This window comes from Pipra filicauda, unplaced genomic scaffold (genome assembly GCF_003945595.2).
Source record: "Pipra filicauda isolate LSUMZ 115617 unplaced genomic scaffold, ASM394559v2 scaffold190_size1978887_pilon, whole genome shotgun sequence".
Lineage (NCBI taxonomy): Eukaryota > Metazoa > Chordata > Aves > Passeriformes > Pipridae > Pipra > Pipra filicauda.
Genome location: NW_024104299.1, coordinates 72,512 through 86,732, shown reverse-complemented (window position 1 = coordinate 86,732; position 14,221 = coordinate 72,512). Strand labels below are relative to the sequence as shown.

The 14,221-nt window shown below is 38.7% G+C and overlaps 1 protein-coding gene across 2 annotated transcripts in view; it reads left to right on the top strand.

Moving 5' to 3' along the window:
- VSTM4 (V-set and transmembrane domain containing 4) overlaps positions 1 to 13,771 on the top strand; it is a 34,988-nt gene extending 21,217 nt beyond the window's left edge. The window contains exons 6-8 of one of the 2 annotated variants that reach the window (XM_027718347.2): positions 1,762 to 1,874; positions 2,727 to 2,788; positions 13,020 to 13,771. In XM_027718347.2, the coding sequence (XP_027574148.1) occupies positions 1,762 to 1,874; positions 2,727 to 2,788; positions 13,020 to 13,145 (301 nt within the window). In that variant the 3' untranslated portion in view covers positions 13,146 to 13,771. Of the gene's footprint in view, positions 1 to 1,629; positions 1,875 to 2,726; positions 2,789 to 13,019 lie in introns of both variants that reach the window. The other variant, XM_039380232.1, reaches the window with a different exon arrangement.
- Positions 13,772 to 14,221: the final 450 nt, after the last annotated feature.

The following is a 14,221-nucleotide window of genomic DNA, read 5'->3' as shown; positions in this document are numbered from 1 at the left end:
TAAAAAAAATCATTCTCACCCCTTTTTGGTGTTCTTTTTTTGCAGCTTGCTGTTTGGGCAAAGGAGCCAGGCAGGACAGTTTAATTTCCTGCTGGTTTTAAACCATTTTATATCTTGATTTTAATACAGAAAACAGTTGTTGTGGGGTAAGTTCATAATAGTGCAGACAGACTTTGAAATTGGTTCAGTGCAGTCCTTAGTTTACATAACTGGTGTGATTTGTTTATAAATTGTGAACATATTTTACTTTTTAAACACACTTTAGAAAGTTTGGCAGCAAACCTATGTTTTTCACTGAATGGATGAGACAAAACTCAGGAAAATCAGCAAACCAGAGTCTTTTTGTAATCTACACAAATGTAATCAGAGTGATTTTACCAATGGAAGTGACATTCATTTGGATTTACAACTGTGTAAAATGGTAATATCTGTTATTTTGGTGTTCTTGTGTGGGCAATAGTTGAGACATCTAAATTTTCATTAAGTCTTTGGCCCAATTTGAATATTGTATTCTATTAATATAGAGAGAATGTTTCATTATGCAAAAGAACCTGGAGAGGAACAGCAACTTGGGACAAATTATTTAAAATTCAGTGAAATCAGTGTTGTCAGTGTTATGACTATGGAGACTTTGGTTGGACGTCATTGTGTGGTGGAACTCACCAGCACAGAATAGAAAGGTCCCCACAACCCTACTGCATTAATCTTTCCCAGAGTGAGCCCCGGGTCAGATGCAGCTGAGCAACAACTGCTTACCAAGTCACCTCCATCACTGTAGTCATCATAACTAACTGGTTTACATTCTCTTCCCACCCCAGCTGTAAGTTAGAATTTCTTTCATTACCAATTAAGCCAATACAATTTTATCTCCCTTTAGCTGCAAGCTGGCAGCCCCTGCACAGTCAGTTACCAGAGCTCAGCTGACACGCGGTGACACAATCGCTGCAACCCGACTGCATATCCAAGCCCTAAATATTCAAAGCAGGATTTACGACCTCAGGCTTTGGGAGATGATAAGGGTAAAAAATCCAGACCTAGAGGGTTTTAGACTGTAATAGTCCAAACACAGAAGCTCTCTTGGATAGGAATCTGTTGAAATATAACTTGTACTCTTCCCTCATAGCAACTAGCACTTTTTCAGCATAGATGTATTGGAGAATGCCCGAGTTATAGACTGGGGCACAGTTTCCCCATTTTGTGTTTCCTGAGATGCTGGCCCCTTTGAAGAAGCTACTGTTTGCAAATGTGGGTTTGTGAGCTGCCTGAAGACATGCTGCATGCTCTCCTGGCCTGCTGGCCCGTCAGCCAGTCTTAGCCCAGAATCTGCACTGAAGATTTTGCTTTGCTGTACACTCTCCATGAGAGCTTATGCAAGTCACCTAACCTGTCTGTGCCTCTGGTCCTCAAGGGCAGGAAGGCAAAAGTTCATCCTGAGTGCAGCAGTGGGGTCATACATCTTTTTAAGGAATAGGTGCTATGAAATGAATGTTGCTTGAACCTCACAGTTTGCATTTTCTGTGCCAGGATGAATCAAACTCGATGAGTTTCTCAGCCACACTGTATAGCTGAAAAAATGTAAGACCCAGGGCATTTCAAACCCTCCTAAGAGGTTTTTCATTATATCCCCAGATCACAATCCAGGTTATTGGGCAGGGATTCTCACAAGTGGAAGGTGGTGTGTTTGCATGAACTCACTAGGACAAACCATCTTTGCCTCCATTGCCTTCATTTTCCCCCCACTTATGAGCCTGTGCTTTGCAGTTCCGGGGAAACAGTTACCAGTGTGACAAGCCTGTCTCCTCTACAGCCTAAGAAGGTAAAGAAAAAGAAAGAGAAAGAGAAACTGGAGCAGCCACCAGCCATTCCAGCAAAAGGTATGAAAACAGAGACACAAAGGTATTTCAAGTCCTGGGCACAACCATGGAGGAACAGGAAAGTATGGGATGTCAGGACTCCTGTACTCTGCCACTGACTTTGCCTGTGAGGTGAAATGTGCTTGCTCCCATCAGTGGGAAAAAAATGGCCTGTGCCTGCTGCAGGGACCAGGCTCTCATCTCCCTTCAGCTTTAGCCATCATGAGAAGCTACTCACTGAGTCCAAGCAAGAGATCTCAGCTCCCACTAACCAGAGGAGAGAGAGAAACCTCTGTAGCAATATTCACCCTGCTCAAAGAGAAGATTAAAATTAGGCAAATTGAAATTACGTGTTGGGGGTATTCTGAGGGAAGGCAGCAAATTGCACACTTAAAATTGCAGGTGCACTTGGAAAGTCAAGCAAGCTGGGCAGATAAAGACCAGCCCCTTTGGGGACCTTGCTTTCAAAGAGGATTTGTGACTCTGGGGCCAGTCTTGCAAACTCTTGGGTGTACTTTCAGAGCACCACTGCCAATGCTAAGCCAGTGGGAGACAGGAGGGAAAGGACCTGAAGGTTTACTGTGGGTTAGATCAGAAGTGATCAGTTCTCAGTGGGTATATTTGCTGTATCATTTGCACGCAAACAGCATGTCTAGCTTATCAGATTCTTTAATCTTATAATTTTTCTAATTCATGAGCATTATGCTTCATTGTAAAATATGTTACCTGAAATACAGTTTATCTCTGGTATAAATACATGTATTTGCTTCTTATTTGCTATTAATCTGTAATTTACAGATTGCTAATATATATACTAAAAATTACAGGGAATGATAATAATATGAAATGATCCCTTAACATTTATTTTTATAGCTCCAATTGCCAATAATTTCCCTAAGCCCAAGCTCTTGAAACCTCAAAGAAAACTGATCCTGGTAAGTAATTTTCTATGACATCATTTTCTGCATATTCTTCTCTCTCAACACAAATGCTGTAATGTTGCCAGAACTCTAGATGCAGAAACTATAAATTGGCTTAAAAATCATATAGGTTCTATTTTTTTTAAGTAATATTTTTTCAAGTTAGGAATTATCTTGGCTCTTTTCATTTTGAGCATTACGTTACACTGAATTATGTTTTCCAGCTTTCTAGCAGTTGTCGTGTCTACATATTTAGCCTGTTCTTAAATGAAACCTGCTATTGAGTCTCACATGCTCCTGGCAGCTGGTGCTTTGGAAAAAGTACTAGTTAATGACAGAATCATAACTCTACTGGTTATGATTATACAAACTGCTTTTGAGACTTTTCAAGTCAGAAACAGCAAGCCTGATTCTGCACTACACTGGTGTAAGTCAGGAATAACTTGAATTGCAGGAATATGATGTATTTGTATAGCTCATACTAAGGAAAAAAACCCTTATATGACAGTTTCTCTTGGATATGAGTTTCTGTTTGAAAAATACCCCTGCAGATACATGCCAGACAAACCAGATAGATGGTGAGATGTTTCTCTGCTTTTATAACAAAGCAGTACCTGGACAAGACATCCAGCAGTAGCAGAGAGAGACAGTTTTACTCCAACTAACTTCGGCTCCCTGTATAGTCAATAGAAAGAGACACGAGTTAGAGTAGGAGTCTGATGCTCTCAGTAATTCAGACTACTGCTCTGAATTGCCTTTTGGGATTCCTTTCTCCCTTAATAGAGAGCCCAGAGAGACTAACTCTCTAACTTAGGTGAAGGTGGGTGCCTAAAATTAAGCCACTGGAATAACCCAAATGCCTTTCTGGTAAGGGTTAGAATTGGGAACCTTCCCACCAATTGTCAGTAAATAACCTCCAAAGTATGGTCAGGGTACAACCCTGGATACCTGGTTGTAATGCCAGGTGGCTTCAGAATAGCTCAGCTATCCTAGGCAATTCTTCTGCTTGGGTATGGAGCTCATCTCTCCTCTGCTGGTCCTGCAGGGATTGCCCCTTGGCCAGACTCTGCTAATACAGGTCAGGTTTCAGCAGAGGAAAAGGTAGAGTTTTAAAAGTCCATGACAAAAGCCTTATGTCCAGGTAGGTAATAGTGGCAGGCCAAAACTGTGCTAAGAGGACAAAGACACAGATGAGAGCACTTGGCACCGGGGGTGACAGCCACCCTTTGCTGTGCATGCTGCATTAATCCCTGTGCCCAGGCACATCAGTTAGTCTTCAGCCCTCTTAGGAAAAGCTCTCACCAGTTAAAGCACTCAGACTCTTTCTGCAGGTCAATAAAGCACATCAACACATGCTGAACTTGAAGTAAATCTGTTTCCAGATGCTTTTTCTTTCTGGAATAATTCCAAGGATAGGCCTCAAATAGCTGTTGGCTCTTCCCGTCTTGCTGTGCAACCCCAGTCAAGGTTCAAACACTTTGAAGGTGAGCAGGAATAAGGCCTTTCCAAACAATGAAATCAGCTTTGTCTTCCCTGTCGCATGCACACAGCAGACTCTGTTTCAATGCCTTGCTGTTGGACTTTACTCTGGCAGTTGTTTCCATATGTTGCTCTTTTCCCTTTCATATTTCACCTCACAGTGCACCTGGAGAGACATAGCAGCCCTCAGAAAACACACAATCTATGGATATGAGTTAAAGTCAAAAAGTAACCTAGCAATAAAGTGCAATAAAGAACAAAGTAAAGTAAACACAAGTCAGTCTATAAGGCACATTCAGAAGTTGAGCAGGATACTCCTCAGAGCAGTTTCCCATTTCTGTTCTTCTTGCCTCCCTTTACTACACAGTTCTCTATGTTTTAGTATTCTCAGGACAAAAAAAAAAAAACAACAAAAGAAAAACATCCATTTTTTCGGCTTTTAAAGTATCTTTTCAGTGAGAAAATTAATTGAAGTAAAAGAAGTTTCAAGAAAGATAAAAAATGTTATTAAATACAGAGAAAAAGACATATCAAATTTATCTAAATGAAACATTTTATTTATTTTCAGCAAACTTGTCACTCCATTTTTTTAATTGTCAAAAATCTCTCAGATTTTAAATTTTTTGTCTGCTTTGAGGCAAAAAAGTATTATCATCATTCTGCCAAATCTCAGCAGGATAAAATAACTTTTTTCTCAAACTATAATTATTGCACAGCTGATGTCTACGCTAGGTCTTTTTTTCACTGATGGCACATAGTTACTAGGTAATCATCACTGCAGAGGCAGACACAAATTGCTGAGTTTCTGGACTACTTCTGCAGCTTCCTTGTGCAACCCAAGGAAGGTACCGTACTGGGGCACCAGGAGAATACTCTAGAAAACCTAAGATAACAAGCTAGAGTATAAAGGAACATTACGAAATAATTCCAGTGTTTTGGGAAATTTTTTTGTAATAACCTAAATACCAGCAAAATTATTTCCAGAGGACATGTGCTTCTGGTTTCTTGAAAGATGTTTATAATAAGCTAGAGAATTTCTTTTGTTGTTAACGTGCTAGAGTGGGTTGCAGTATAATTTTACAAGAACACAATAATCTGGATAAAATATGGACATAATCTCAATGAAAATTAAAAAAAAAGAGAGAGAAAGCCTAATATCATGTTCAATTGCACAGCCTTGAGTAAAGCCTTTTAAATACTCTGCTTAAGTCATATTGCTTTTGCTTGAGCCAGAATAACAATTCTATGCTCCCTCTGTTGCAAAAATATTCCCCATCAGTGTCATTCTCTATTAGCATCAATGAGAAATGTCTACAGATCAAAGGAAATAGAGATGCTGCAATGCAAAAAGGGATGTTTTTTATAGCATGCAAGAAGCACAGAGAGTCATTAAAAAGAAGAAAATTCTAGGGACCCACAAACTCCTCTCTAAGGGCTGTTCTGCTATAGCCTTAAGTACTTAGCCCTTTGAGTTGGTAGAGATAAATCTTATACTTCCTCAACCAAATTTTCTGGTAAGCCTTTATTGCCTCCTAGAGATTAGCTGTCATAGCCCAAGAGTGTCAGTTATAGAATACCATCTAAATGAAAAGGCTTTAGTGTCTTTACATGAAGGTTTGAACCACCAAGCTGAGGAGCTCCTATGTGATTCACTACAACCAATGCAAAGGATGTGACCAAACCCTGAAATCTTTACTTATGCAAAATTACTGTTGACTTCATTTTCACACTAAATTTTAAGGGTAGGAATACCTGCATAGATAAGACAGGTTGTAGGGAATCTTCCTGATTCTGCTGCTGACTTAAGTGCACTCTCCTAAATCATATAATCATAAGACTTTGAAATCAGGTAAATATATCCTGCATTACAAATGATCCCCTTGGTCTTAGTTCTTCAAACGTACAAAAGAGTTGGTTTCTGCTGTTCCTACACTGACTAAGTTCTTGAATAACCTCTTTATTGGAGTGTATCTGGCTTCTCTTATTCCCTGCCACGGAATACATATTGTTCCTATGTGACTTCTGAAGCAGAGTGCTTTCACCATAGCTGAGATATTTAAGAGAAGCATCCTGCTGCCTTCAGCTCATACAGCATAGACAGCATGGTTTATTTCAGCATGGATTGGATCACCAATGGCTCAGTGCTACACCATTACTGAGATCTCCTTTGATGATGTTAAAGCTACTTGAGAAATAGGAAGGGATTATGGTTATCTAAGACTGAGGGAAATTTCTAGAAGTAATTTTGTTAACTTAGAGTGAAAGCGTAATCTTTGGCACCCATTCTACCCACTTGCCTTTTTCAGGCACCACTTATAAATTTTATGGTGACATTTGCAAAGCCAGCTCAGAGATCTGAATTCTCATGTTTTTACAGATGTAACAGGAATGGTAAGCTTACATTTCTTTCTGCAGCTTTGAAAACCCCATCTTTATTTATCATTACAGGCTAAGTGCTGAGAATGTGCTGAGTGCCAGCCAGTCCAAGTCAGGACAGTCCCTGCACTGAAAGTGCTTACTCTGTAGTGAGCAATATGTTTGAAAGTCTGGAATTTATAAGTATTCATTCAAAGGAAATGCCATGTCCTGCTCCTGCCATGTCCACAAAGCAGAAGGGTGTTGTTTTGAGCAGGAACTTGACACAGGTTTGATACCTGTGGAACTGAGAAGGCTGTGACTCGGTCTCATCTGTTTGTACTCAGCAAAATCAAGCTCTACATCAGTGTGTACTCCTGGATCAAGCAATGAAGACAGGTGCCCCTAAAGCTGCCCAGAAGCTTAGGTTTCCTTCACCTGAAGAAAAACCTTTGACTATGAGGTTTCAGGAGTGCACTTCCCATTGAAAAACAAACCAACCAGATCCACTGTATATTAGAACCAGTGAGCCTAGAGTTCTTTTGTGAAAGGGGTTTAGATGTGAAAGTGAATAATCTGCAGTCTGATTACCACGTCAGAGCTGTGAAATGTAAAGAACTGCTTTAAGTTTCTCATTGCTGGGAAATTTGTGCCTAAGCAGTGCTCCAGCTTGCTGTCCTGCAGCTTCACCCTCATAGCAACCTGGGAGCAAATTTACACATTGCAAGGTTGTACTTGATGAAGGAGTTGATTTTTTCCTTGTCTTCTTTTTCATCTTACATTTAAGCACTACATCATTCTAGCCAGTCATACTATACGCATCAAGCTAGTTAGGAAAGGTAGGCTTGTCAGTATTTTGCACAACTAGTAGGATTCCGCAGTAGTCTTAACTTAATTGGCCCTTTGTTTGAGAAAGAAAAAGGAAGTGAAATACATCTGCTCAGTAATTTGTGATTCTGGATCTCAGATTAATCAGGTCTTCCTTTCTTCTGGATGATTTTAAATTAAAAGCTGTGCCACCCTCTTTCCTCCACATGTAACAATAGGTGATGATTTAAGCTCCCAGTTTCTTAAGGCACTGATCTCCAAAGACACCGTACATATGATATACAAAGGAGTGATGAACAGTTTTCCCCCTGACTCCCTGGGATCCTTTAAAATTTCCATCCAGTCCTCATAATTCCTCTCTCTGCAAGATGAATAATCCTTTTTTTTTTACAGGCTCTCCTTAGGATGTGAGATGTCCACAGGACATGAATATCATTTGCACATTCAGGTTGACACTCAGAACACCACATATTCAAAACTACTGAGTTATGCCTGCTTTCCCATTCTGATCAGAGGTTGCTATCTTCACATCCAAGTAGGAATAATTTGTATAAATACATAAAATTTTTTCTTGGAATTGGGCAGAGACTTGTGTATTTACAAAATCCTACTTCAGAAGTTGTTTGTGTGATAAAAGTGTCACCAGTGAAGTGAAAACTTTTAATTACTTCCTTGGCTTTTTTTTGAAAGATAGGAAGAAATCAGCCTGATTTCCAGCTGTGTTGGCTTAGAATCTAGGAATAACTGTAACTGTAAAAGGAATAGAGTTTTAGCAAAGGTGAGGATGCTCTTCCCTCAAAACTCATTCAATGGGACTTATTAAATCATCTTTGTCCCCGACTTTGTTATCGTAACTTCTGTGGGATTCAATAGCAAAATTTAGAAGCAATGCTGAAAGAGCCTTCACAAACTGTTGTAGATATTGTTCCCAGGTAGTATGGGAAATATTTTATACTTTAGGGAGTAAAAAGTAGGCATCTCAATGGAAAAAAAATGTCCTTTTTAACTTGATAGTGCCACTAGAAGTCATACTTCCTAATCTCCATATTTTCCAATGTCGTATTTCTTAATTTTGGCACTGAATGCCTCTCTTGATATTTCAGCACTTTTACTGGCCAGTAGTTGCATTTCTAGAGAATAACTCATTTTGCAGATCTAGCTTCAGAACTTCTGCAGAAGTAATTTTTGAAGCTCCTCTGTTTCTAGGGAATCTCTGGCTTTCTGGCTGCAATTAAGTCACTGACATCAGTAAAGAGTTGAAGCTCTTTACTGGTTGGTTCTCAGGCAGAGAGAACCAACAATCTGTTCCTGTGGTCAAAGCCCATGCAGTTGGCCTGGAGAGTCCTGTCTAGACACTTTCTGATGCAGTGTGCTCAGGCTGTGACACAGGATGCTCCTGAGCTGTGCCATCTGGACAGTATCTGCATTTTTTCTGTGAAGCTCTTTACTGACTGACTACAAAACAGGATGTTTCTCAAACATGAAAGGAAGAAGGCCAAAGATTCAAGTTTGGATTTTGCAATAGAAAGGGAGAGAGAAAAATCATAGTTCCAGGATGTGCTTGCTAAGAAAGAGCTAGTTAATGGTACTGGTGCAAGGCTGCTTTCTTTGTGCTGTGGAGTAACCTAGAGAGAAGTGCAGTTTCTAGAAAAATTTATCAAACAAGCCTTAGCACCACCTCTTGACTCTGTGCCTTTCCCATCTGCACTTCCTACAGCATCCCCCAGCACCGCAGTGTGCACCCAACAGGACAGCATGGCCAGGCCAGAGGTGGCAATTTGCCATGTACTGGCAATCACACCAGCAAACATATGCAGAATTGTCAAGGTTTGTCCTTGCTGACCTAACCCGTTCACCCATGAGTGCAGGGCACGCCAGTGAGGGTGAAGTTTCATTTTCAAGTGTTCCTGCAGGAAATCGGAGTTACTAAAAATACTGTGAAACTCTAACTGGAATTTCATAGAATCACAGAATGGCTTGGGTTGGAAGGGACCTTATAGATCATCTTTAGTTCCAACCTCCCTTCCATGGGCAGGGACACAGTTTGGGACAGATGCTTGTCAAATCCAGAAAACTAAGAGCTGAAAATTCAGTATCATCAATAGTTTGTTTTTGGTTTTTTTCCCCTGGTCCTTTGTAAAAGTCATTCTGTATCATATCCCAAATAAAAACTGCGTTGCATACAGACACTGAATTTGAAGGCAAATGTCTGCAGCACTAGTCTCTAAAATATTTAAGATTGAAAGGAACTGGGAAGTCAGGTCTTTTCTGCTTGTTTTTAATAGTAAAATAGAATCAAGGATTTTTTCTTTTATAATTAGAAATTCACATTTTTTTTGTCATCTTCATGTAACTAGGGTAGTCATGGAACAGTGAGGTTAGAGTAATCTGTAAGTGCAAGTTGGCATCAGTTGTTTTTCCAGACAAGTTAAATATATGAGGTTTTTATTTGCTTGTTTTCTTCATACCTGATTACAAATCTGGATAAAAGTACTCTTAGTTAAATCAGTAAACATCCTTGAGGCTACCAAGAAACAAACTAGCTAAGCCTAGGAAGAGCAAAATTGACATTCCTGGTAATTATGACATAAAAATCAGAATAATTTTGATTCAAACCCCAACTCTTCTAATTAATTTCTAATACAAAATAGACAAACTCAATAAAACCCAAAACTAGATATACACATGCTTTAGTTTCTTTTAAATATTCACATGATAAACCTTGCAGATAGTTCAATAAGAAAAGTGTTCCTATAAGTGAACTCTTTTGAGTAGTTGCCCATGAGAAGCCCTGTGACTGGAATAAACTAAAATTAAAATGGAAGAAATCTGGAAGAGGAATCATTTTGCATTTGCCAGAAGATACACTGGAAAATCATGACTCTTCCTAATTGTGGCAAAGTGTGTGATCCCAAGATGAGAAAACAGACATACAAGATAAACACTGTATGGCCAGACATTCACTGCCTCTTCCTCTTCTGCCCTACCATCCGTCCCACCTGTAACATCAGTTATTGAAGTCACACGATTGTTCCAAAAAGGAGCTGGTGGCATGGTTCCAGGTTTACACTGCCAAAACATGATCCAGTCCAAATGAGAGATGAAATGGTAGAATTAGTTTTCTTTCCCTCTCTACTCAAAAAAAAATTGGTTTTGGACAAACAAACCAGCGAAATTAAATTAAACACGTGGTTGATAAATGAAGTGCAGAAGAGTGTATGGAATAAAACCCTGGCTACCATAGGTACTTAGAGTAGTGTTGGCTTCCATGCACTGTTATTACACATCCTTTGCTGAAAACTGTATACCTTTCACAATTTTGAACCTCCTGTGTGTTTCCTCATATTTTCAATCAAATTATTACATACTAGAAATATGCATAAGGGAAATTATTCTACACATTTTATGGTGTGCTGTTGCTTGTAGCAGTAATTGAAGTACCTTTTCCACTTATGAAAGTACTAATTTTATTTGGTTTTATTGCTTTTCTAGATGCAATTATTTATTTAGTGTGTTTTGGCTTTATTAAATTATGTTTACTATAGGAACATCATAAAAATGTATGAAAGCAACACATCAGCCACTACTGCCCAATGACTTGTTTTGGGGAACCTAGTGTTATTTTTCATATCCAAACATAATAGAATAAAGTAAGAATAAAAAGATAATCTACACTGGAAAACAATGCAATTTTGAGATAATATAATAAAACACCTGGACAATATGATTTCATAAATCTTACTTCTAAAATTTACATGAGCTGGGTGTTGGGGTGGCTATTTTAGGACAAGCAGCATTTTCTAAATGGAAATGTAAGAAATATGATTAAACAGCAAAGGGGAAAGCATATACAGATTTGGCTTGCCCTGAGCAACTGATTCCTACAGAACAATGAAAACATTTCTACCTCAACAGATGCTCTTTGTCAGTCTTAGAAATGTAGAGTTTTACTCTGGCAGTGACCAAAAGTTTGTTTGTAAAGTTTTATCACATTCATTTTTAGGTGGCTTTTCACATGCAGTGTATCATTATGTATTGAGGGTCTGATGTGACACCCAGCGAAGCTGGCAGCAAAACTCCCAATACCTTCAAACAGAAACTAGATATGCTATCATACACTGAGAATAAAATCAACTCCTGCATTTAGCCTCTGTACTACCTACTGAATAGATGAGCATATATAGTTTTGAAATCTCAAAAGGAATCTTTAATATATAAAAAAGCAAAAAACAACTTAAGTGCCTGGAAACACAGGCTAATACTTTCAGGATAGAAAGAAGAGGGAATATAAAAATTAATTAAGCATCACAGCAGCTGACCAAGAGTTTTTTTCTAACTCTTTAAGCCAAGGCCAGGGTAGGGCAGATGTCTTTCTAAACACTGCAGTTCAGTTCAGCCCTAATACACTAACAACGAAAAGATATGTGTGATTTTATTTCTGTTACAGTCAAGATCTATCTGCAATCCACAGGAATTCCTTTTATGTCGTTACATCAGAGAATTCAATGAAAGCAGGAAATTTTCTGTGTTGTCAACAGTGAAGCATTTCATCGTGAATGAGGACCAGAAGCTGAGATCAAATAGCACTACCTATGCAAGTGGGGGAGGGAGGGAAGACCATGAGAATAATGAAGTGCAGAGATGCCAGTCCTGCAGAAGGTCAGCCCTGCAAACCAGATAAAGTATTTGAGGATCTGACCTGCAGAGAAGGAATAAGGTCAAATTAATGCTGGAAAAGCATAAACTTTTCCAAGCTCTGGGAAACAACCTGAAACGCTGAGTGTGAGCAGCTGTCAAGCAGAGGAGCACAAGAAAAGATTTTCCTCCTCTAAGCCACCTGAGTCTGGATGAAGTCCGCAATAGCAATAGGCAGCTTCTGCCATGCATGTGAAATTTGTTTGGTACATTTTTATAGACATCTCTCTTAGCTAAATTTTATAGTTCCAAGTCTAAAATTCAACCACTGTAACACAGCAGACAGCTTCGGTGGTATGGCCTTTATGCTAAACTCTGAACTCATCTATAGCTTGGCAAAAGGGGTGAAATTCCATTGGAATGGCAGTAATTCTGTCAATTTTTTTTCTGCCTTCTGTGTATTTTTAACGTCTTTTGTTCTCTTAAGAAACATACTGAGAGGCACTGTGAGTGACTGTGATTAGAGATGTAACTGGTTCAAGGTTTACAGCTGGGAAGTAAATCTGGCATATATCTTTCAAACTGTGAAATCTGCCATAAATAAAATCAGGAAATTTAGTATTAAGGAGGCTGAACATTTTGCTAACATACATCTTTCAAATATGCAATATTTGAATTGTCAAAATGTTCAGTGTTTTTGAAACAAGGAGAAATTAGAAACGAACCTGAAAAGCCTACTTATTCTTGTTTCTTCTTTTTAATGTTATTTGCTTTTATTTCATCTTCTATGAACTAACTGCAATGCAGAGTAAACTGATTAACAGCATAGATAGAATTTAACAGCATAGTAGAATTAGCATGGGTGCAAGAAGAAATATAGCCCATTGTAGAGAATATCTACATTCAGTGGTAATGACATTATAATTAATTTGTTGGTTCTGTTTTCTAGCCAAAAATTGCAGAGGAGAATTTAACATATGCTGAACTTGAACTTATGAAGCCGATTCAGGAAGCCAAAGGCATTCCCAGTACGACAGTCTACGCACAGATACTCTTTGAGGAGAACAAGCTGTAATAGTTCATGCCTGTATAAATGTCTTATGTCTGTGTTCTATTTAATTCTTGCTGTACTGTTTATTTATAAAAATCATACAGATGTCCTTATTTTTTTATTTCCATTCATGCACTTCTATTTTTCTGTGAGACTTCTAAACACCATGTAGTTGAAAGTAATCATAGAAAAAGCAGCTGGTCTACAAGTGATACCCTTTGTAGAGTTCTATATCCCTGTTGTAAATGAACTAAGTTCCACTTGGGGCATTTTTCACACTAAACATTATTCCTTCTTTAATGTTAATGGGAAGAGTCCAGCTGCAAACATCAACATCTTAACAAGCCTCAGAAGGACTAGTGGCAGGATCCATGCCCATCAGCCTGCTGCTGAAGGCAAAGACCACTGGCTAGGAAAATGGCCACTTTAATGCATTTTATCCCATCAGAAAGTATTAACTCAGTAAAGCTGAGACTTTTTTCTACAGCAAAGGAAAAGCTTAAATTACTTTTTCAGCTTTCCCCCCCCCTCCAGAAATAGTTAAAAAGGTTTGTCTTCTATGTTTTCAAATTCCATTCCTAAATGACATTGTCTTTAAAAAACTTATGTTACTTTTGGTAAGGTGCTTGAAATAAAATATTCAAAAATAATCCAAAGGAATTACTTAAACTGCAGTGATTTAAGGAAGAATATTTATAGCTTGGGAACATTTTCCAGGAGTTGATCTTTTTTAATTCTGATTGGGAATAGGAAAAACATGATAGTGAGTAAAAGACTGGCAGAACCAGGACATTGCTTTTGGTCTTGGTTTAGTTTGGTGCTACCAAACCTGCAAAAGGTTCCTCCTGTGGCCTGCATTACTGAGCTGCTGATTTCGAGGAAAAATCACACAGTTTTTCCTTTAGTATGGAGCAGATTCTATAACACCCTGCTGACTTTGGAGCTATTTCTTTGGAAAGACCAGAGCTCATGAGATAGGGAAATGAGCCCAATGTGAGGACACAAAGTTACCTTTCTCTTTCTTTACCTCTTGATAACTGAGGAGGCATTCTTCCTTTTCCTTTCATACACATTCATGGAAAAATGAGCTTCTTGGGCAT